Raw genomic sequence first — 22209 nt, forward strand, 5'->3', positions numbered from 1 at the left:
CTGAGGTTTTTCCTGATGTTTGGCTTAGCATATCTGGCAACAAGTCAGCCGCAATGTTTTTGCTACTTTCAAGATTCTAATTCTCTCAGATGTTGTCAAGGTTTTTCTGCTTGAACAGATCAGAACATGTCACCAGACCAGTTCCTCTAAACCACTTTGTCTCTTTCAAGTTATGCCTACCTGAAGTCAGGAATGTTCACTTCTTTAATTCATACCAGTTGTCTAAATTCTGATGCAGGAATTTGGCTTAGAAAAATCTAAATCCTAACTAACACTATTCTCTAAATTAAGCCATAGGGAATTGACAAGACAACAACCTAACACTTTTTACCTTCAAAAGATTTAATATACTAAGAACAAGGAAAACCGGATCAGCTTTTAATAGATGGCAGTAAGTCTAACAAGCTTTGCCTTGTGAGCTGTATGGATGTACAGACAAGACTGCAAAAAAGTAATTCTACCTTGAGGAAAGGTAACATTGATCTAACCCAAGTAAAGTCAGGGTGTGACAAATGTAATAAAGAAACTGGTAGCTGATTTGGTAAGTGCTTTTAATGGTGAGAAGCTTCCTATCAGAACTATAGAAAAGATCTTAGCTTTACAAAAAGAAAATAGTATTTTACAGACCAGAAACAGAGAAGTTAAGCAGCAGTTTATTGCAGTTGACCAGGTATGTAAATAACTTGTTCTGACAATTATGAGCTGGGCACAACATTTTTTTTTTTTTTTTTACAGTGGATAGTGTCTTCCTGCTTGTAAACTCTAGAAAAGTATTTCCTCTCCAAACAAAAGTATAAACAGTCTTTTGCAGAGGTTCATGAACAGCCTCGGTTGCCTTCTATCTCTTCTTTCTAATAGTTGCAGGGCGTTTCTGCTGTCACATACAGGTAAGGGACTTTTCTATTACATTTCAGACACAACAGGCTGCTAACTGAAGCCCTGTTATTGAATAAATAAGTGTACTTACTTTTTTTGCCAGAAAATGCATTCATGCTTTTAAGTTTGATTTGCAATTCTTCCAATAAAAAGATGAGTATGTAAAATAAGTTCTGGTAAAATGAAAACTGAACAGGGTGTGTGTGTGGGTATAGATATAATAGGAGCATACAAAAAAAAAAAATTTTGCCAGAGTTACTCTTTCTGACAGCTCTTCTGATTTACAAACTTAGTTTAATTAACAGACAGTGCTCATCACAACCCTAATAAAGGCATACCTTAATGCTCTGGTTTGTGTAAGCCCAGGTGATAAAACAAGTAACCTAAATTGGAATCCCCTACACCCAAAACACACCCTCCCCTTCTCACTTTTCTAAATAAGATATAGTTGGCTTTCAGAATTTTTAACTACAAAGAACAAAATAGAAGATTTTCTATAGTTTGTTTTAGAAGCATTTTCAATTACTTGTTTCAGCGTCCATGCCCTAGGAAGACAGGGCGTTTATTCTGTGTTCTTCAATTAGTGTGTGAAGTCAGATAATTCTTGCACAGTCCTCACACAGGCTGAGCAAGCAAGTTACTCTCCCTGATTTCTGAAAGCAAGCCCTGCAGCACGAGAACAGTCTCACAGCTACATGCCCACCAGGGCTGAAGCACTGGTGCTTACAATAACCTAAAGATAAGCGTGCAGTCAGTCAGACCAGCTTTCAGAATCTCCCAACAGTTTCTGGTTCAGTGACTTTCAGAGAGAATAGGGCGATGTTTTTCCTCTCAGGAATTTTTCAGTCACTTTTTAAATCCATGTAGTTTTATACACAGCATCCTGCAGCAAGGAGTTCTCTAGTTAGCTGGGTAGATACCATCATTTGTTTCAAAGCTGCTACTTACCACTTCCATGATTCCCTTGAGTTCTTGTATCAAAGAAAGAATGCTGAGGAATACCCTCCCCATGGCACTCACTTTACAGATCCCTATCTTGGCTCCTGTCAGGTTGACTTTTTTTTCCCGGTGAAGAACTGTATTTTGTTTATTTTTTTCTAGTAGAGAGCCTACATGTAGCCCTGTGAGGTGAAAGACAACAGAGAGCTAGGGAAACAATCCAGATTAATGTTCCTGCAGCAGGGGCAACTTCACATACTGTGAGGCAAATGGCATTAAAAAAACCCAGCTGTCCTTAACTACATAGGAATTGGTGAGTGGCTTCAGAGGAAACAATTTAGCATATTTACACTGCATTAAAAAGACTAGAAAGAAATTCAGAGGTTTGCAGCACAGTCAACACCTGTGAGATTCAAGAGCAAGGACCAAAGCACAGTTAAAACTGGGCTACTGAAAAGCAATATAGCTTTATTTCATTTTAAGAAGAAAAACCTTTCTTGCTAAAAGTGGGGATATTCTAAAGTGTACCTGTGGACATCCAGAGCATACTCTATTTCTACCCTTGTTCCAAAACAGAATTTCCCTTGTGTACATCCCATTAATTGTAAGGGGGAAAGTTCTTTTAAAAGAAGACACTAATTTATTTGAATCTTCTGCATTCTCAACAGCTGATATGACAAGATCTCAGTTAAAAGTTAAACAATTCTCTTTATCCAATTAATGTATTCTAGAAAGATTAACTGCGTGCAATTTATTACTTTATACATTGTAACTTATTTAAATAGTTGTAGTTCAGTTTTGCTTTAGGGTTCACTACTATTAACCATCTTAAGCAGGGCTACTGCTTTATAAAAGGTAATTTCTTTGATATACTTTAAATGCTTTAACTTGGAATATTCAGAATTGCTAGTTTTTTTGACCAATTTTTGCTGGTTTTACAGGTTTGACTTGTATGGAGAACCACCAGTAGTTAAAAAATTAAGCACACGCATGAGAGTTTTAGATAACTCATGAAAAATACTTTTAAAAGTAGAGCAACATATTCCAAGTTGCACAAGACCAGCTGTTACCCCAATTTTAATATGCTAGAGTTACTTGGCTTTCTGCCAGAGACAGATGTAACATGTATTTTCATAGTTTTTTGCACGTCTGTGTACCATGGAGGAGATCCCTGCTAGCTGCGTGACGATGACTGCTGCTCACAGAGTAGTGGGCTGCATGAGAAAGCAGCGGTTGGGTCAGGCTCTGTGGGGAACACCACGCCAAGCCCAGCCCTCTCCCTATTAGCGGGGTGATCCTCCTCCACGTGGTGCCCCCAGACAGAGAATGAACACGAGGTTTGTGCCCCACATCTGTGACCTTGAGGTGCTGGTGGGAAAGCAGGGAGAGAAGCCTCGGCAAGAATGGATTTCTTACCGTGCTTACTATCACAGGTACTCCCGCGCTCCCATCGCTCCCCATGGTGCGTGCAGTCCTCCTCCTGCCCTACTGGCATGTATTTGGCTCTTAAAACAGTCACCATTCAAACTATTTTGCCAGGGTGCCAGCATTTTTCCTAAGAAATTAAAGTGAGAAAATAGAAGCTGCCCTTTTCAACAATGTGCAATAGGAAAAAAGAAGTTGAAGGAATGTCTCTGGCTCCAGGGCTGTGGAATTGTTTTTCAAAAAAGCCACAAACCTGCTACAAACAGTTGTTAGAGCGGCTCTTCCAGAGTGAAAAATAAACAAGCCTGCCTACAACAATTTCATAATGAAGTTGGGAAGCAGCTCCAAAGCAATAATCATTTCAAGCTCCCACTATGACAATCGTGCAAGTAGAAAGGGTTTCCCCTGCCCCCCACCTTGTAAAAATAAATTGAAACAGCACTAAGGCTTTGTACTACTTTTGCTTATCCTAGCAGGTGTAACTTTTTTCTTTCATGAGTTACTTGTTGCTTATTGAAATAAGCAGCTTCTGCCAATGTTCTTTCTGCACAGCTCCCTGCCACAGAGATCGCAGTCTGACTTCCACCATCCTGGTCATCTCCTGGGGTGTTCGTTTGGAGTCAATTATTGGTGTTCCTGTCACTGCATTAATTTGCCCACTGCGTTTAGTGCCAGCATCTACCACTGCGGACAGGGAGACTCCCATGGCAGCTGGTGGGATACCATCCCGGGGGAGTGGGGTGGTGTACTTAAATGTATTCACAACATTTCTCTCAGCGTTTGCAGTACAACACGCACGGACAGGTATCAAAATCCCTGGGTGATGTGTGTGCTGTACTGCAAACATTGAGCGAAGCGTTGTGAATACATTTGCTCACCTCTGTTCTGATTTCTCATCTTGACTATATTATTTTCCATTAGCTTAAGTATGACAAATATTTATAGTTTTTGCTTCTAAATCTAACTGAAAAACGCAATTTTTAGTTACAATCACATTTACCTTCTGGAGATGGGATTTGTATTCAGCTTCTCCTCTGTAAAATGTAATTTCAAGACAGCAGCATAAAAATAATTCCTGTTCATGCCTCTCCCCAGAGAACCCTGCCAGTGTTAACCTCCCTTAATGCAAGCAGCTCCTCCCCACAGTGAGGATGGAAGCACAGCAACTTCATCCTGTACTCTGAACATCCTTTCTGGTATTTGATGCAGTTGAATACTTTTTACCCAGTGTGAGATACATTTAGCTGAGAAATTTTTTATATATACATCAGCATATTTGTATAGTCTATGATCTAATATTGCCTATTAAGTTTAGCCTACTTCTTCCTCCTATGTATTATCACCATCATTGTGCACCTTGCTGTCAATGCTTCTTAGTGAGTTTCTCAAAGTACTTTTTCATAGACTGCAAGTTATCTTTCAGGGGGTGAGTGGTTCTTCATTTCCACTCATGAGTAAATTATGAATACATCATTATAGAAGCTATATGCTCAGATAGCTTTTGGCTTAGATGTACAAGGAACCCTGGTAAAAAACCTGCATAGGTGAAATTATATTACAGGAACAAGTGTCTGCCTACAGCCTCCAGAGGTTTTCTGCACATACCAAGTCTGAACGTAGCTTACATTATTAACACTCTAGTGTAAGACTTAACATTTCTCTAGGCTTTTGAATTTATGCAAGGCAAGTAAAGTGAAAATTACATTAAAACTTAACAACAGCCAGGCAGTTCGTTTTCCCCACCAATATTTACAATGCCCTTTAAAGACAAAACACACTCCTCCAGCTTGTGGAAAATACTAAACATCCTCATTCCTTTCTCTCTTACACAATTCAAACTGTCACTGTTTTGCAGCATTTGCTTCCTTGCTTGTCAAAAGCATTAACAAGTTAGCAGAGTCATGTAGTTGCTCTATTAGAGAGAGACAGAAAACCAAATTATTTTGCAGTAGTATTATTACTACAGTAGGATTAACACAACAAAGAAACAGCCAAAAATATAAAATGAGTCTGGGAAAAGTCATAGGATTATACCAATGCATTTAAAGTAGTATGTTTGTTGGGTTTTGTTTGTTTTGTGGTTTTTTTTTTTTTTTTTAACATTTGTGTGAATTATGTACATGTCCATCTGATGCAGTTACTTACTTTATCACATACATGTGACCTGAGTGACTCCATCTTCCTGGTCAAATTGTCCATCATCCAGTTCCCTTAATACTCCATCACTGCTACTGAATCCTGGAAAGCCTCCATACTGGGAAGATCCCTCCTTGATCCAACATTGTTTAGATGGAGATAGGTGAAACTCATCAGGTGGTTGTCCAATTTCTACAGGGCGAGAAGTAGCTGTGTCTAATCCAACACTTCTGCTAGAGACTTTGCCTTTTTCCTCCGCAATAACTTGTCTTAAGGATTTCCTCTGAAATACAAGAGGATGTTTAAATGTTAGCTTATTTCGGTGGGGGTGGGGGGTGGGAAGAGTCAAACACTTTGCAATGAGTCATACATGACTTTAATGCTGGCTGCATTTTAACCTAAGGCAGCATTTCACACTCTGGTTTAAACTATGAACTCCTCTGGAGAAAAAACCTCCAACAGATACAGTTTTGTTCTCTATAAATAAATTTTAAGACAGACAAAGAAGATTCAGGACATAGTCGAGATTCAAGAAAGCACAAATGAATGCTAAGAAAAGGTACTCCAACAATGCTTGATTCTTATGTAGTACTTGGCAGATCCGGAATGATTTACAGATCTTAACCCATGCTAAAAATCAGCTGTTTGAAGGAAGCACATTCTGTGCCTAACGTACATGTCTAACATACCCTGACTCTGATGCTTTCTGCCATACGGCACATGTGTGTGCTGCCCTTTCTTGTGCTCTGCAGGGATGAACGCTCGAGGGTGGCACAGCTCCTGCCATCGGCTTCCTCTCAGGTGCAGAGGTCCCTCCTGCCCAGAGGGGTGACAGGGCCAGGCAGTGGCAGGCATGCAGCTGACACAGCTCCACCATCTCCAGCTACTACGGCAGCCAGACATTCATTCTCCTTTGCTAACATATCTCCATGCCACCACGTACAAGGTCTGGCTAGTGCCCTCATCTGCAAGCTGTTCTGAAAGTCAGTAGATGTTGATCATTTCCCCAAACACAGTTCTGTCTAGAAGCTTCAACAAGAGTGCAACATTAGATAAAGATGTGAATTAAACTTCATCAACATTGAGCTCTTTAAGAGTGTGATGTGACCACTTCATAGGACTGAAGATTTCCCACTGATCCATCTCATGGCGAGACTGCTACGCTTTCCCGTCTTTCCAGTTCTGCCATTAAAGACCTTCGGAGGCCTCCTCAGATAATGGCAAGTTTCCTGAGAATTGCATTCAATCCACATGGTGCATCTACGCAGATAGAAGTCAGTGGCTGTCCTGTACAGCAATTTGTGAGGGGGTCTAAAGAGACCTTGCACAGGAAGAACTCGGTATAAATACAGTCTGACATTAGTACTGGGATCTCCTGACATGCTTCTTGTCAGAAGTGATGGCTGCCAATATCAAAAAGAAAAATCAGCAGATTGTGATTTATGCAAACAATAGACCTATCAGACTATGCTAAGGGTCCTCTGAGGCATTACAAATAAATAAAGGTTTATTTCATTTTACCATCAGGAGCTACCCAAGGTGCTCAAGATCTGTGATGATGCAGCACGTCCAGAGGCAATGTCAGGGCCTTGAGTCACAGCAGAGCATAGCTGGGAAGGCAGAAGTGCCCTGGCTGTCTGCCTGGAGTCTTGCTGTCAGCACAAACACTGCTAAACCGGGAGATGCTTTGCCAGGGGACACAGCCCTGTCCACAGAAGGAGGACAACTAGCTAAGAAGGAATCCAGCCTCAGCACAGAGCTGTTTCGGTGGGTAAAAGATGCAAGCACTCTTGCAGGGGGATTTGCACAAATGCAAACACTTTAAAACCAAAACCACCCCACAACTGTTTTTGCCACGCTCTCACAAGTTCTGTGCCCCCCTTCTATACATTGCTAAGTTTTTTCTCAAACCCTTCTGAAACAGTAAAAACAATGGCCCTTGTGGCTAAAGGAAATGTATTTAGGGAAGCTGTTACAGAAGACATTGGGAAATTAGACTAAGGGGAAATAGTGTTGCCTCAGGAGAAACAGAAGGAAATAAGCTTTGCCTGGATGCCATGGTAAGAGGATGGAGAAGTCTGCTTAAGGGAAATAAAGGAAAAAAAGAGAAAAGAAAAAACCAGAAAACCTTCAAGCAGTGTGTGGTTCAATCTTGGATCTCCTCCTCTGCACTATTTTCTCAGAAGAGCAAATGGTACGTACACTGAAACAGTATAGCCCTTCTAATCCAACAGGCCTTTGAACCATTACATAAATCACAAGCCAGGTCATAATGCACTATCCCACGAATATACAAGAAGGCAGAGAGATGAGCTGTGAGGACATAAAATATACCCTCCTCAGAAAAGAGACCCTGTGGGAATAAAAGACCAGGTAATAGGGGTTTTCCTGTCAATTCTTACTGAAGCAAAACTTCCTGTAGAAATGGCAATGCTAACTTTGACCCAACAATTTAAAAAAAAAAAAAAAAAAAAATCCTGAGTACACAAAGCAACCCGTACCCATGTTGCCATTCTCCAGAATGCAAGTCACAGAGGTCCAACAGCTGGACCTGCCTGTGGGGCAAAGCTCCTGCCATGGCCAGACCCTGCTGCACTGTGGAGAGCTGGAAAGTGATGTGATCAGGGCTTGGGGGGCTTGACAGTGAACTGTTTGAGAAGGCCTGCATGAGACTGCTTTCTTATTTCAGTAATGAAAGAGCCTTGCGGCTTTTGTATTTTGACACTCTCATAGGTAGCATTCTTATTGAGGTATCTGAATTGGAAACATGCTAAGGATATGCTTAAATAAACATAAATGGTGATGCAATTTTTCTTCTTCTTGAACTTAAAACGTTTTAGCTATCTTAAGTACTTCTGTGTTTGAAAAACATCTTAAGTTGTGGACATGAAAATTTTTTTAACAACTTTAATATAATTTGAATATCAAGGAAAAAATACACAGTACAAATGAAAATGAAAATGTCATGCCCAACAATATAGAATCACAGGAATGAAACGTTTTTACTAAAATGTTTGCAAGGGTTTGCTGAAGTTGTACAGCCGTGTCATCAATGTCCAGGGAGCATTTTAAATAAACATATTTAAGTTTCTAGAGCAAAAGTTAATGCTTTCAAAATTTCAGTAGCTTGTTTTGCACCTGAAATCTAGCTACTCAATGCAAAGCTAGCATGACATTCTATACCAGTTAGGAATTACTAACAAATCTATGAATTTAAATTGTAATGAAGGTAGCATATTGTTTGCCAATTCAGACATTTTGGTAAAAAAGCAATGAAATAAAAAGATTAAAATTTAGGGGAAAAACAACCTAATTGGAAAAACAGAAGGAAAATGTTACGGTGCTAAATGTTTCAGCTTCAGCCTGAACTACCTATTTATCCCATGCTAAAATGACCTCAGCATACTGAAATTTCCTGGTGAAGAAGTAAAACATTCACTGGTACTTAAAGAGCACATTTAGATATTAAGTTTGCTCAGATTTTAAACACATTAATCCTCACGTAAATGGCTACAAATCAGCTATTTCTTGTTTACTTCCAGTATGTTAATGCTTAAGTCAAAAGGTTTCCCATTACAACAAAGTAAAACGCTAACTACAAAACACACCATGTTATTTGTATAAACAAAAGCTGCTGATCACCTCACAGTCGGGTGAGAGAATTTAAACTGTGAGCATAATGCTTCCTATTTTTAATTTAAACCACGTCTCAAAGATTCATCAATTCCTCAGACTGAATGTTTTCCAGAACTGGTTTGTATTACATCTCTTGGCAGAATCCAGTCTTAACCATTCTAACTTGTCCCATGTAGTTATGCTGCCTTTTAAGAGACGCTTATAGTTGGAAATAACATGCCTTACCAAGGAAAGAGTATTCGTGTCAGGAGTCCATGCCCTTATTATACAGAGTATAGGTAGGGAAGCATCAGGAAAAGTATGACTTTCTTTGATAATGACTGACATAATGAGGTTTTATATATTTACGATACTGATACCAAAATTAAGTTCCAAAACATACTTTCAGAAATGTATTAGGAAAGAATGTAAAGAGTAGGAAGTCAGGCAGGAGAGCAGGGGTCAGAAGCTCTGAAAGCTAAAAGCTGAAGACGCTTGGTACACAGGGGGGAAAAATTGTATGAGGAACTGGCAGAATTTAGAAGAGGGTATGAATGGAAGAGGAGGTTAAGACACTGGCAAGGGAGACTACACAGAACACTGAAGAGAAAAAAGTGGAAGCTCAAATTTTGTAAATGAGGAAATAAATTATAGATAGTGTACAAGAACTAGCTGGGAATTGAGATGGCAGTAGAGACAAAAAATAAAACAGGACTTTCATTGTGCATGTTGAATGCAGTTCTTCCAGGCATGGAAGTAGTAATTATCAGGGGACACAGCGAGAAGGAAGTTAGGCTGGAGATAAGCAAAAGCCTGGAGAAGAACAAAAAAAGGGAGAGTGTATTTTAGAAACACTAAGCAGAGGAAAATACGGGTGACGGTAACAGACTGGATAGAAGGTAAAAAGGACAGAGAAAGATCAAACATGAATGCAAGAAATTTAGAGACTCATGGAACCATTATACAGATGGAGAAAGAAGAAGTATCATTGCCTTATAATAGTATATAATACCACGAATGACAAAAGTTTGTAAAGTTACTACTCTGGTGTTGGACATGAGAGAGAACATCCATAGTTTTCACAGCTGCGTAAGACTATCACAGGAAAGCCACGTTGATTAGAGAAAGGTTGCATGGCCATTAAAAAACAGAAATAACAAAAATTAAAATCTACCACAGGATGTTGACAGACTTGGCAAAGAAGAGCCTACCAGTAGTCCATCCTTCTCTGGCCACAGCAGGATTTACTATAGAGCTATACAGGTGCAATAACTGTTGTGACCTTGACTCCGAGCAGAATACGGTGACAACTGCCAGTTACTTAATCCTCAAAGCACTTGTATACAACCACTATTATGGGAGCCTCCCTGAAAAGGGACAAGGAGTTGTTGAGGTCCAGCTGCAAGAATTTTAACCCCTCTATTTCTGTCACACATATTCATGCAGCAACAGCTAACACCCCTTCACCCTGTTAACCTCCAGATTACAGTATCCCTTGCACAGCTTGACACTTGCATTCTTCTACAAGTGTCAAAGTAGACGTTTTCGAGGTAAAAAGAAAATGTTTTCTTTTTCATGTGCAACACATCCAGGATTTGAATCGGAACATTTAAGACTTCCTGAAAACTTCTAAAGAAATACTTGTAATGTAGCCAACCTGATCCACCTGAGACACAGTAATTTCTCAGCACAAAACAGGTTTTTAGCATGCTTATGCTTTTCTCTATGGCTTAAGAGGTACACAGCTGAGAAAAAAAATGAGTTCAGCTGCAAAAGCCCTCCACAAACTTGAACCTGTTTCAAGTGACACCCTCTTCTGCCACTTTTTTCCCCTTAATTTTGAAGTCCAGTTTGTTTCTGCACCTAACCATTATGTGAAGTACTAATTTGTTTATATTAATACCATAAACATGTTACTCACCTCTGGTGTCTGGACAGCAGAATTCCACATAACAGGTCTCTGAAGAAAAATGACTTGCTTCGTGGCCAGATTTCCTTCACTAAAATGTAAAGAAAATTGTTTCAATATTTTAAAGGCAATAAGTTACTGTAAGACGTTCATACCTTTCAAAGTCCACTGTAAGTTGTGTGTACGTAAGTCCATGAGTGAGAAGAGGATAGACTACCAAGCATTAACTGGTTTATTAATTCCTGAACAGTTCTGTAATCACATTTAAAAAAACCCAAAACATAGAAGCATTGAGCTGGGTTAAGGTGGTGTACATGAAAATATGTATAGAAAAAAAATTTTGTATTACTATGATGAGAGTTATTTAACATGTCTGCTCTTGAAAGTTTAAGTACCAGAGCTTGTACTTTTAATCAAAGTCTGCACCTTTATGACTGAAGTAAACCTCAAAGAGTCTTTCTTTCACCTAATCTTCACTCTCAAATATACAGCAACATACTACTACCTATTAACGGCACAACAAGTAGGCCTAATCTCAATAAATCCACAGCTTCAACAAATATCTCATTAATTTGTGGTATAAAACTTGGGAAGTAACATTCTTTACTGCTAACTAAAAGGTGTTCTCCAGTTGTAACGTGACATCTAACTGACACAGTGGGATAAGCTTGCTGTCTCACCACCCATGGATAAAAGGACTCAGCTCAGTTTTTATAAGCTCTGCATCCATAATAAGATAAATGACACTGGCCATTTTGTACACGGGAGGCACACACACAGGAAGGACAAGAGAATATAGTAGTAAGAGAAATAAAAGAGGAAAAAAAAATTGAAGGAGGAACTTCAGTTTTTAGTCCTGGAACTTTTAGAAATGTTGATATTGTTGTGGTAGATATAATTTAAAGAAGCACTGTGAACTGTTTTTCAAAAGGAAATACTTTTAGAAAAATAAATGTGAAAAGGAGAAGTTGTTCCTCAAGACCAAGTCAGGTGTTACTGATACGATGTTTCAGAAGTGTTACACTCTTTTAGTACCAGTGATACTGGTGACTCTTGAAGTTTTTATGTATTTATTTTCATTACCTTTCCATCAGAAATACAGGTCAGCACACTGATTGCATATGTACTACAAAGCCCCACTCGGTGGCACTGAAAGAGTGCAAGAATTTCAAGACCAGAGCTCTAGGATGGGAGGGTTTAAAAAATTCCTGTGCTCTTCTAAATATCAGATACTACATTTTGATAGACTCTTCTTCTCCCCTCAACTCCCACTTCTGGGCAGTATTCAATGAGGTCTTTATGCATATAAAGGAAAAACACTGAAATACTTTGGCAGAAGAGTGACTACAGATTTAAGAATGCCCTAAAGAAAAGTGGCAAGATAGAAACACAAAAGAGACATGTAGTGAGTTCATTTGAGTATCTATGATTCTATAAATCACAAAACAGTATTATTATGCATAACATTACAGAAAGAACTACTACAATAATGTACGCTTGTACTTCAGCATAGGTATGTCACAATCTTAACAACCACACACATAAAGTTGAGATGAACTGATTCTTGTTTCATGCCAGGGCTAGACTGATAGAATTAATTTATATTTAACATTAGGGACTTGCTCCAAGAAAAAGCAGGGATTAAAACTGTTCCTATGAGATCAGGAAGAGCTTGTGAACAGCCTGCCCCAATAAAGCTTCTGGAAGTGAGCTCTGAGAAAGTACACAAAACTGCACGATTCCCAGCATACTCCACTACATCTGATCAATAGTCAGTGATGATGGTTTCGTGATGGTGTTTGGCCCCTCACAATCTTCCTTTCAGTCCAGATGAACTCAGGTCATAGCATATCTTTGCATGTCTTCATTGGAGGAGAACAGAGAACTATCTTAAACTCCAGCTTGTGGGGGAAACAAGGAAGCAGGAGAACGAACTCATTAGTTTCCTTAAATTAACAAGGTTTCCTGCTCTGAGAGTCCCTACCTCGCTATTTGCATTCTTTAAAAGAAAATGTGTTACAATTTTATGTCATGACAAGGAAATCAGCAATCCTGCAACCTTATTCCACTTGGCTAGATACCTCTCCCTGCTTCAGTTATGCCTGTTTTGATAATGTCAACTGGGAAATCTCTCTTCTAAGCGAGAAGGCTGAGCACAGTCCCCAGCATGGGGAAGACCCTACGGCTTATTTTGTAACAGTGTCTGCATTCCTTCAGAGAAAAGAAAAAAACCCAAACATTAAGCTACAGCTTGTACAAATTCTACTAGAACAGAGAAAGGACACGATGGTGAGTAGACAATAAGTAAATTAACAATTTTCTAAGTCTGACCTTATTAAAATGCTGCACACGACAAAGCGGCTATGAGCTTAATTCACAAAGAACTCAATGACAGTGGGATTTCCACAGAATTTAAATGAGAAAAAGCGCTTAGAGCAAGCCACTCCATAGCTTCCCTCACATTTCCCCCTTCCCTCTTTGCCTCGTAAGTCAGGGCATTTTGAAAACTTAGATGAAGTAGTTTGTCATGATAAATTCATAACTGCGAAGTCAGTGTTTTTGCACTGGATTTGCCTGCCTGCTTTCCAGCCCTTGTAGACAGTCTGCCTTGCCCATTTTCAGGGACTACAGTAATCAGTGAGGGGAAATAAAGGTCACTGCAGAGTAAGGCTGCTGAAGCCTTTTTCCTGTCTCTTCTTTTAAGAGGGATGAAGAGCAACAGAGACGCTTTTGTTAAAACCCCAGCAATTCGCTTGTCTGCTTATGCTGTATGGGCAATAAATTTGTCCTCTTACATGTATATAATAAGTCCCCCAAAACAATCATTAAGCTAGAAGCTAAGTAGTACTGCCAACGGCTCTGATTTTTACAGATCTATTTTTTTTTATGCATGAGCATTTTATATACAGAGCACTTAGAATTAAGGTTAGACAAAATTTTCTGTGAAATGAACAAAAGGAGTAAGATAATAAATTCTTTTAACCAATTCAGGTTTTCTTGCATTTCCCAAAATAAAGTTTTGTACTCCTTTGGAATCGCAGAGCAGCTAGACTTTCAGTTATGAGATAGACACCAGGCTGGGATAGTAAGACTCCTGGCTTAGAGGATCTGTTTAATGAAAAATTTAAAAAGCCTTAGAAATAATTATAATTTTAGACCACACACATGTATGAAATTCTACAAACTCATGATAATATCATATTAGTAACTGCAGTCGCACCAAGTTACCAGCTAAGTATCTTCTAACGTATTTTTTTCCCACTCACCAAATTTAGCTCCTAAATGGACTATTAATTTTATCCTTGCTATATAGCTTCTAAACTTGCCATAATTGCTGTAAAATTCTTGTCTTGGAGACATTTCCTTAGCAAGTAGGAGTTGTATATAATGCAGGAGGCTCTTTAGGTCACTAATATTATGGATCTGTCTTGTATTCTTTTTTGGCCAAAATCAATCTTTATTCACTGCTGACAAAATTTAAATACCCAAGATATGGATGGATACAACAAACATTGCATCATATGCACTTTTATTTTCACGCTCTTGTTTTCTCATATCCCTGGAAAAGAGAATCACTGACAGAAGAGGGGAACTTCTGTGGGTTTTTAGTGTGCTGTCCAAAAAAAAACCCCCAGAACCCACAGCGCTTATTGTTCAAACAAAATTGCACAAAATAGCAACTCTGCATATTTCAAGAATATGACATATACCGTTGCTCTATTCATAACAGCAAAGATAACATTTCTCAAGGAAATGTTTCCCCCATCCAACATGATTTAGCCATTGAGGTAGGAACTAAAGGACTAAATAGGCCTACAGACCACTGCCCCTGCCTGCCAGTGATCCATGACATTCAGCTATCACGTGGGCATGACACTCCACGCAACAGGACATTTTATTTTATGGAGAGGAACATCTGTAAAAAAGAAAAACTTCAAAGAACAACAAAAAACCACATAGGAACAGACATGACAGCCTGGTGTTTTTTAAGCTGTTTCAAATCCTAATCATGTAAAAACCAAAAAAGGAACACATCAGTGCACGACAATCCTGTCACACCACAGAACCTGTTAGCCCGTTGGTCACGCTCTTTGTCTGCAGACAAGCAGTGGGCATAATGGCTAGGAACAGATCACAGAAGACCTCAGATGAGGGAAAGTTTTGCAATAAATTAGAAGAGGAAGACAGAGAAGAGAGTAAAATATTACGGTGAATGAAAATGGGGAGCAGGCTGCCCTGCTAGCATTTTATTCTTAGATAGAATTTTCTTTAAATACTTTGTACAAATTCTTTTTTAAAAATAAATATGAAAACATGAATTAGCCAGATCATCCCCAAATGTTGCTCATTTTTTCAGTGTTTCTGAAGGCTGTTAATATTCAGGCTGGGTTTTGAGGTCAGAGTTCCAAGTCTGGGAAAAGACCAGCTGTTCAGCAGCATAAAGTGTCCTTCTTTATTGAGATATTTAACTTGCATTCCTAGGATAATCCACCACCACAGTAATGGCATCTTTCATATCGGACACGTAGTAACCATCCAGGAATTTCTTCTCCTCTCTAAATACCAACATCAATGCCTAAAAATAGTATTTATCAATCGCTACTTAGCCTATCAGGACAGAAACACATTCTTTTTTTGACTCTTAAGAATTCTTAATTTCTAATTAGGAATTCTTGTTCACAGGCTTTTTTTTTTAATTATAAAAGAAAATTGAATAGCTGTATATGAGAGAGAGATACTACAGGCACACAAAACATGATTTATCGTATTTCTTCCAAAAATATCTCACAAGCCACACTAGGACAACAAGTATCAGACAATTCATGCAGACACCTACCTAACCATTTAGGCCGGAAAATAAATGCTTTTTATTAGTCTAAATTATTCTAGTGTAACAGAATTCATACAAAATGAATCCAACTTCAGATTTGGCCAGGATACAACCCCCTTTTGCATGATCACAGCTATTAATGGGCTGGTTGTTTCACATCTGGGAGGCAACGCTGCTTCAGACATCTAGTGCAACTTAAATATCTGGCTGGTATATTACCTTCTTACTAATTCAAGGAACAGGTCCAGCCTAATGAATCTGTTAGCACTTCCTAGAGCACTTTTTCCTATTTTTTTCGTATAGCATTTGCCTTCTTTTAAATGGCACTGCCTTTGCTCTGCAATCTACGAGGTACAAAATAGCATCATTTTGCCTGCTGCAAGCGCAGATGGATAGTCACTGAGTAGTTGACCAGCAGCTGCTCATGACAATCTTGACCCTGCTGTCCAAACCCTACAGGGATGGGTACAGTTACACTGCTTGTGGGATAGAAGAGGTATGAGGTTAAAACCTTGCTCTCATCCTGTGACCCAAAGCACACCATGACTACTAAAATATCTCTCTCCCATTGTCCACTCACACCCTTCAAGAATTAGATGCAGATCCTGAACGCTTACTCTCAAACTCTAAGATATGGCCAAAAATTTCAGCTGTTTATGAAAACCAGGCTCAGCAGTACCCTTACAAGTCACCATGTTCAAAGGTAATATACGCTTAGACTACAAAATTTTGTTTGAAGAAATGAATTAAAGGATAACCATTTTGTTTCATATTCTGAGAACTGCTTCTTTCCAGAGCAAGAGCTTAACAAGTTCAGAATTTCACAAATTTCAGAAGAAAACAAAACATACAGAGACCCTCTAAAAAAAACAAAAAAAAGAAGTATGTGCCATACTGTTTTACCACAATTTCTTCTGTCTTTGCATTTAACCAGTTGGTTAAAATCAACTATTATAAAAAACACAGGCAAAAAAACCCCAACACCTATTTCCTGACCAGTAAAACCTCCTTCTCACATGGGTGAGTTGATTTAATTATGTCAAATCACTTGAACAAAATTCCACTTTCTTGGAGCAGTTCTCTTAGAACCTTTCATTCACACCCTTTTTCATGCTGTCTTGATTTAATACAGTGAGGTCTGGATCCAAATATTACTCAAGTGACCCACTCTTTCCATTGTCCTTAATGAGCTCTAAGCCATGCCTCAGTACATTTGTTTTCAAACCTTGGCAATCTTAATCTAATGAAAGAAGAATTTAAAAAAAAAAAAAAAAAAAAAGGGAAAGAAAAAAAAAAAGAGGGAGAGATAGAAAAGAGGTGTATGCCTAATCCAGTGTTTCATTTGCCATTTTTTAGCTTGATACCGTGAAGAAAAGCAGAGTACTTTTTTTTGTTGTTGTTAAAAAACCAAACAACTCCCCCCCCCCCCCCCCCCAAACCTTGTAGGGGATCCAGGTCTGCTATTTAGCTCTTCTTATGTATATAGAGCACCCTCAGTCATCTAAATAAATTTTACAATCAGAGAACTGAAATCCAGTAGTTTGGTACTGTACTTGAAATGAAACATAATACCTACATTAAAGAAGAAGAGAAACAGCCCAATAACTTGCTGGATTAGCACATTCTCCTCCCTAATTTGCAATAAATACTGCATGACTGTCTTGTGACAACATGACTTCTTACATAGTCTCAACCAGTCATTCACCAAGGTCCTAAATTAGTGAAACATTTCAACACTTGTTTAAACTTGAAGCATATATGAGTAACCCCATCACTGCTCCATTGCCAGAGACTGGGTATGTGATAAAAAGTTTCCTAAGTAAAACCTTTAATTTTAGATATAAACAGTGTATTTTAAATTTAGGATTATTGATCTAGTTTGAAACTCACTCAAGTCAGTAGTCCTAAAACAGTGTGGTAAAAAAGATTCCACCATAATGCTACTTACATCTCAAATTTTATATGAAGTTAACATTATTAGTATTTTTCTTCCTTTTACATTTAAGTATGCAAGTAATCACTTGATAATTCTGAGAGGTATACGCCAAAAATGCCATAATCTATTGTTTGGGTACCTGTCATGTCGTACGATAGGTGTAGGCAGGACACAGGTCAGGAGCCATCCAAACTCAGCCAGCGTGTGCAATAAAGGTCCATAATCTGTTTTAATTTCACACCCCTATATTAATAATTATAAAAAGTAGTAAAGAGACTCTGTACAGGTTTTATTTGCATTTCTACAAAAATTACAATGACTCTCCTCTCATTTATAACGAGATATTCCTTTGAGATGACATTGAACTATGTTATTTGGTGGAGATTCACTATTCCAATCTGAAAAAATTTTGAAAAGTTCAAGACTACAGAAGTCTAGGAAAACAGACAGAACATATTAACTTTAGGTATGAGCCCTGATTCAGCAAGACATTCGAAGCACATCTCACTTGTTAAACTTACCATGTTGCTAAATTAATGCCTAAAACTTTTTAAACACCATAATAGGTGTCTCGATGTATTTAAGGTTTTTAGTTCACATCTGAATAGCAAGCATCTAATCTAGCTATATACTTAAGTTTTTGGGTTTTGGTGGTTGTTTTTTTTGTTTGGGTTTTTTTTTTAATATATACAAGGTCTTAATTTTATGCTGTTTCTTTTCACATTGGTAAATTTATTTATCATTGAATATTTCAGAAGTAAGCCCTTTTTATCCTCCAACGATTACTTTCAGATGTCATTAATTCATACCAATAATCTTAATATTAAAATATTAAAAAACATTAAATAATTTTATTGTTGTACCATGCTACAGTAGTACATGTAATTTATTAGGAAAAAATGAAGTCTTCCATATTTAGCAGTAAAATTTTACTAAGAACATACATCTGAAAACCATACTCAATTCACTATCAATTTCTTCTTGTTCTGTTTCTAGTTTTTGCTATTTTCTTCCCCTTTTTATTTAAAAATACTTCAGCACATAATCAGTGGAGCTGCACTTGCTGAAATTATGTCTACATTGGTCTGACACACATACATTAAAAAAAAAACAACCCCAAACAAACAACACTTTCTCTGGTGGTTGTATTTGTTGGTATGAACATTTGTAAATGTCAGGCCAGAATCCCTGCAGCATATTTCTTTTATGCGCATTGAACAATGGCCACAGGCCTGACTTCATTTTTATGATTCAAGGCTTTAGTTTAGCTTATGCAGGTGGCTTCAAGAAACCATCCCGAATGTTTATCAAACACTGGTACAAGCATTCTAAGGAAAAACAAAGAAAAATATAAGTAGGAAATAGCATTGCTAAATAATCACCAATTTACCTCAATGACTGTCCATTGTTCAACAACTATTGCATCATTTCCTTTCCTGTTAGAACCTGGAACCCCAGCACCTTCTTCTTCATAGATAAATAATCCTTCTAAAGATTTGGGCAAATAGTCCCCTGTGAACATAAAGACAAATATTAACTGAAATATAAAGTTTTAGGTTGATATCTTACTGAGGTGTACACATGGGCTTGTTTTTTTCTCATTGAACAGTCCTCTAAAATAAAATTAACTGAGACAGCAAATAACTCAAATTTGATGTTACTTCTGCATCTAGTTACAACTTGATGAAGTATGCAAGTCAAGTTATTATTCAAACCCCCTTTTTCTACAAAAATTGAACTATGAACTGTTTCGTTTTCTCAAAAGCATTAGCCACTTCCATGCTCAAATCTGAATTCCAATTTTCTGTATTCAACATATCCCCCGCAGCAGATGGACACAAACCCTCTTTATTCAACTTCAATATTGTATGCCTTACAATAAGTGTGGCTTTTGGCATGGTGGGAGAGAGCATAAATATAAATGAAGCATGAAGTGCAAAGTCTAGCTACTGTTACTTAAATAAATACGTAAATGGCCACAGGAAGAGCCTGAAACAGAAGTAATTGTAGGAAGATTCCTGATGGGAAGGAAGTTTCAGAGCACAACTCCCAGACTCACTTGTCGAAGCCTGACAGTATCCGGTTGGCACAAACTAAAGCTGTGCATCAAATATTGGTTCATTTTCTGGTTTTGCTTCTAAGAGCCACTGGGAAGCCTTTTGTGCAGATGTACCTTGACAGCTGACTACCTTAAACTAAATTTGAAGAGTAAAATTATGTAATCCTCAGAATATCAGATTTAAATCCTCTCCAATATCGCACAAAGAGATGTAAAGAGATGACTGTTTTTGCCACAGCTTCAGGGAAGGCAGATAAAGAAAAAAACCACCTAGCGAACAAAGAAAACTTACGGAATACAACTGGTCTGGTTTTAAAAACTGACCGGATCGGCACAGAAGTTGTGCTACGTAAACCAGAAATTCCCATTTTTTGAGCATGCTTGTTAATGTACCATAAAACACCAACTATGTTTTCATACTATTTTTTAATATACTGCATGTTGCAGATTTATGTAGTTTGAGTTATGATTATCTAGGTACTTGCATGCATACGTATCTCTTCCACGCATTTGTGGAGATATTGGACATGTTATTTTATTTTTAGATTACACATAAATGTAATGCAATTGTACATGGACCTGAATATATGGCCTCAGGCACAAACATATGAATATCTGCACAGCTCCTAATAATTCATAAATACTCAATCCTATAAATTCATGGACTTCGACCTTTCTTCAGTGTTCAGGCAGATACTTAAAATGGGCAGTCCACTTGGAACATGTTAGAATATTTCTTTTTCTATCATTTTTCAAGTGTGATAGAATAACTGAATTTTAAACAGTTATTGACATAAGATACCTCCAACTCAGTGGTATTTTGAGACAAACTGATAAAGTGTACTATGTCAAAAATCACCTCTATTGAAAAAGCTACGTGTGGCTAACTGATTCACCTGCATGACAGATAACACAAACCAGAAAAAGCAAAAACATTGCCACAGCACTTCCACTAATCTTAGGTACTTCTATGATCATGAGAGCCTCCAAGGCAGCTACAAATGGAGGAAACACTACAATGGTCCAAATGGCTGCTAAAAGAGAACTTACCTGGCTTGTTTTTATGACTGCATCCTCTTTTGGCAGCAGAACACAGAAGTTGGTAATTGATAATTATTTTTTTTTTATTCTTTTTGTGTTAAAACTTCCTCCTACCTTAAATTGGGTATTGCATTTTGATCCTGGTAGCAACAGAATTCTGCTGACTTTGCAGAACATCCATAGAGTCCAAACCAGAGGAAGATTTCTGCAGCTGCCTGACTTGTATCTGGTGTTTTTATTTTTATTAAAATAATAGCTAAAATTTGCTCATTTCACTAAAGCTGTATAAAAGGACAACTACTGCTAAAGACACCACAGTCTAAAAGCAAACAAACAGAAGTAAGGTGAAGATGATAATTAAATGCACATGCAGACATACAAGAAGTAATTCCAGTAATTAGTGCAAGTGCATAAATACTTTTTCTCCCCCAAAAAGCATTTCAGGTTTCCCTCTGTTGGATGCGAAACTTTCATCTCTTCAATGTTCACCTGAAGAACAAACATTTTAGCTTAAGAACTCAGTAGCTAAATTAATTTCTTACTGTGGTTACAGACACTTGATCCGCTGCAGAATTCCATCCACACAGTGAGCTGTGCCTTTGAATACATCCAGTTTAATTCAGACCCACCCATGAGTCTAACTGAAACACATACCAGTCAAGTGGGGCTGAAGGAGAAGCACCAACTGCTGTGAAGAGGCAGCATGAAATCCCTAAATAAGTCATAACCTGCGTATTAAAGATGGGATAGTTATTCACGTAGAGAAGAGCAGACAGCTACAAGGGAATGGGAAGACTGTAAAACTGTTGTTGGACAACAGCTGCAAAGATTAATTTCAACAGCTGCCAAAAACACCCCTCAGTGAATTGTAACATATCTCCAGACAGTTATTTTCCAGCTCTAAAAGATCTGTATTGAAAACTAGGAGTCTGATTTCTCACCTCTCCTCCCCCAAAGGAAACTTTGCTCTTCCACTGACTTCAATAGATAGGAATTATAATTTAAGAGCAAAAAAGATGACCAATACAAACTGCGCCACTAGACTGTTTATGTGCACAAAATATGCAGTTTGAGAGAGACTAGCTGCCAAATTCAATCTGAGGTAAATATAGTGATGTTGATACGCTTGTGTTCCTCTGACAATCACTGAATCTAGTTTATTGCAAAGCTACAGAAATGCAGTGATGCACACTCAAAACTAAACTACCACCAACAATGAAAACTGAAGCGTTCTTATTATTTTCAGGGTTTGATTTTTGAAGAACCCACATCATCTGACTTCCAAAGATTTTGTTTAAAACTTTTTTTAAGCCCTTCACTAATCCAAGCCTTGCAAAGGGGATGCTGAATGCATATTATTTTAAATCAGAATATCAGAAGAAAAAGCATTAAGACATACAGTAAATATAAAAACTACTCCAAACCCCACTAATTCTACCCTC

The 22209-nt window shown here is 38.0% G+C and overlaps 1 protein-coding gene across 6 annotated transcripts in view; it reads right to left on the reverse strand.

Moving 5' to 3' along the window:
* Positions 1 to 534: 534 nt before the first annotated feature.
* RFTN2 (raftlin family member 2) overlaps positions 535 to 22209 on the reverse strand; it is a 37600-nt gene continuing 15925 nt past the window's right edge. For 5 of the 6 annotated variants that reach the window (XM_041124442.1, XM_030017909.2, XM_030017910.2 and 2 more), the window contains 4 exons: positions 19058 to 19179; positions 17807 to 17910; positions 10913 to 10991; positions 535 to 5659 (listed from right to left, as the gene is read on the reverse strand). In XM_041124442.1, the coding sequence (XP_040980376.1) occupies positions 5390 to 5659; positions 10913 to 10991; positions 17807 to 17910; positions 19058 to 19179 (575 nt within the window). In that variant the 3' untranslated portion in view covers positions 535 to 5389. The remainder of the gene's footprint in view (positions 5660 to 10912; positions 10992 to 17806; positions 17911 to 19057; positions 19180 to 22209) is intronic. The other variant, XM_030017911.2, reaches the window with a different exon arrangement.

Source organism: Aquila chrysaetos, chromosome 6 (assembly GCF_900496995.4).
Source record: "Aquila chrysaetos chrysaetos chromosome 6, bAquChr1.4, whole genome shotgun sequence".
In the NCBI taxonomy this organism is placed as follows: domain Eukaryota; kingdom Metazoa; phylum Chordata; class Aves; order Accipitriformes; family Accipitridae; genus Aquila; species Aquila chrysaetos.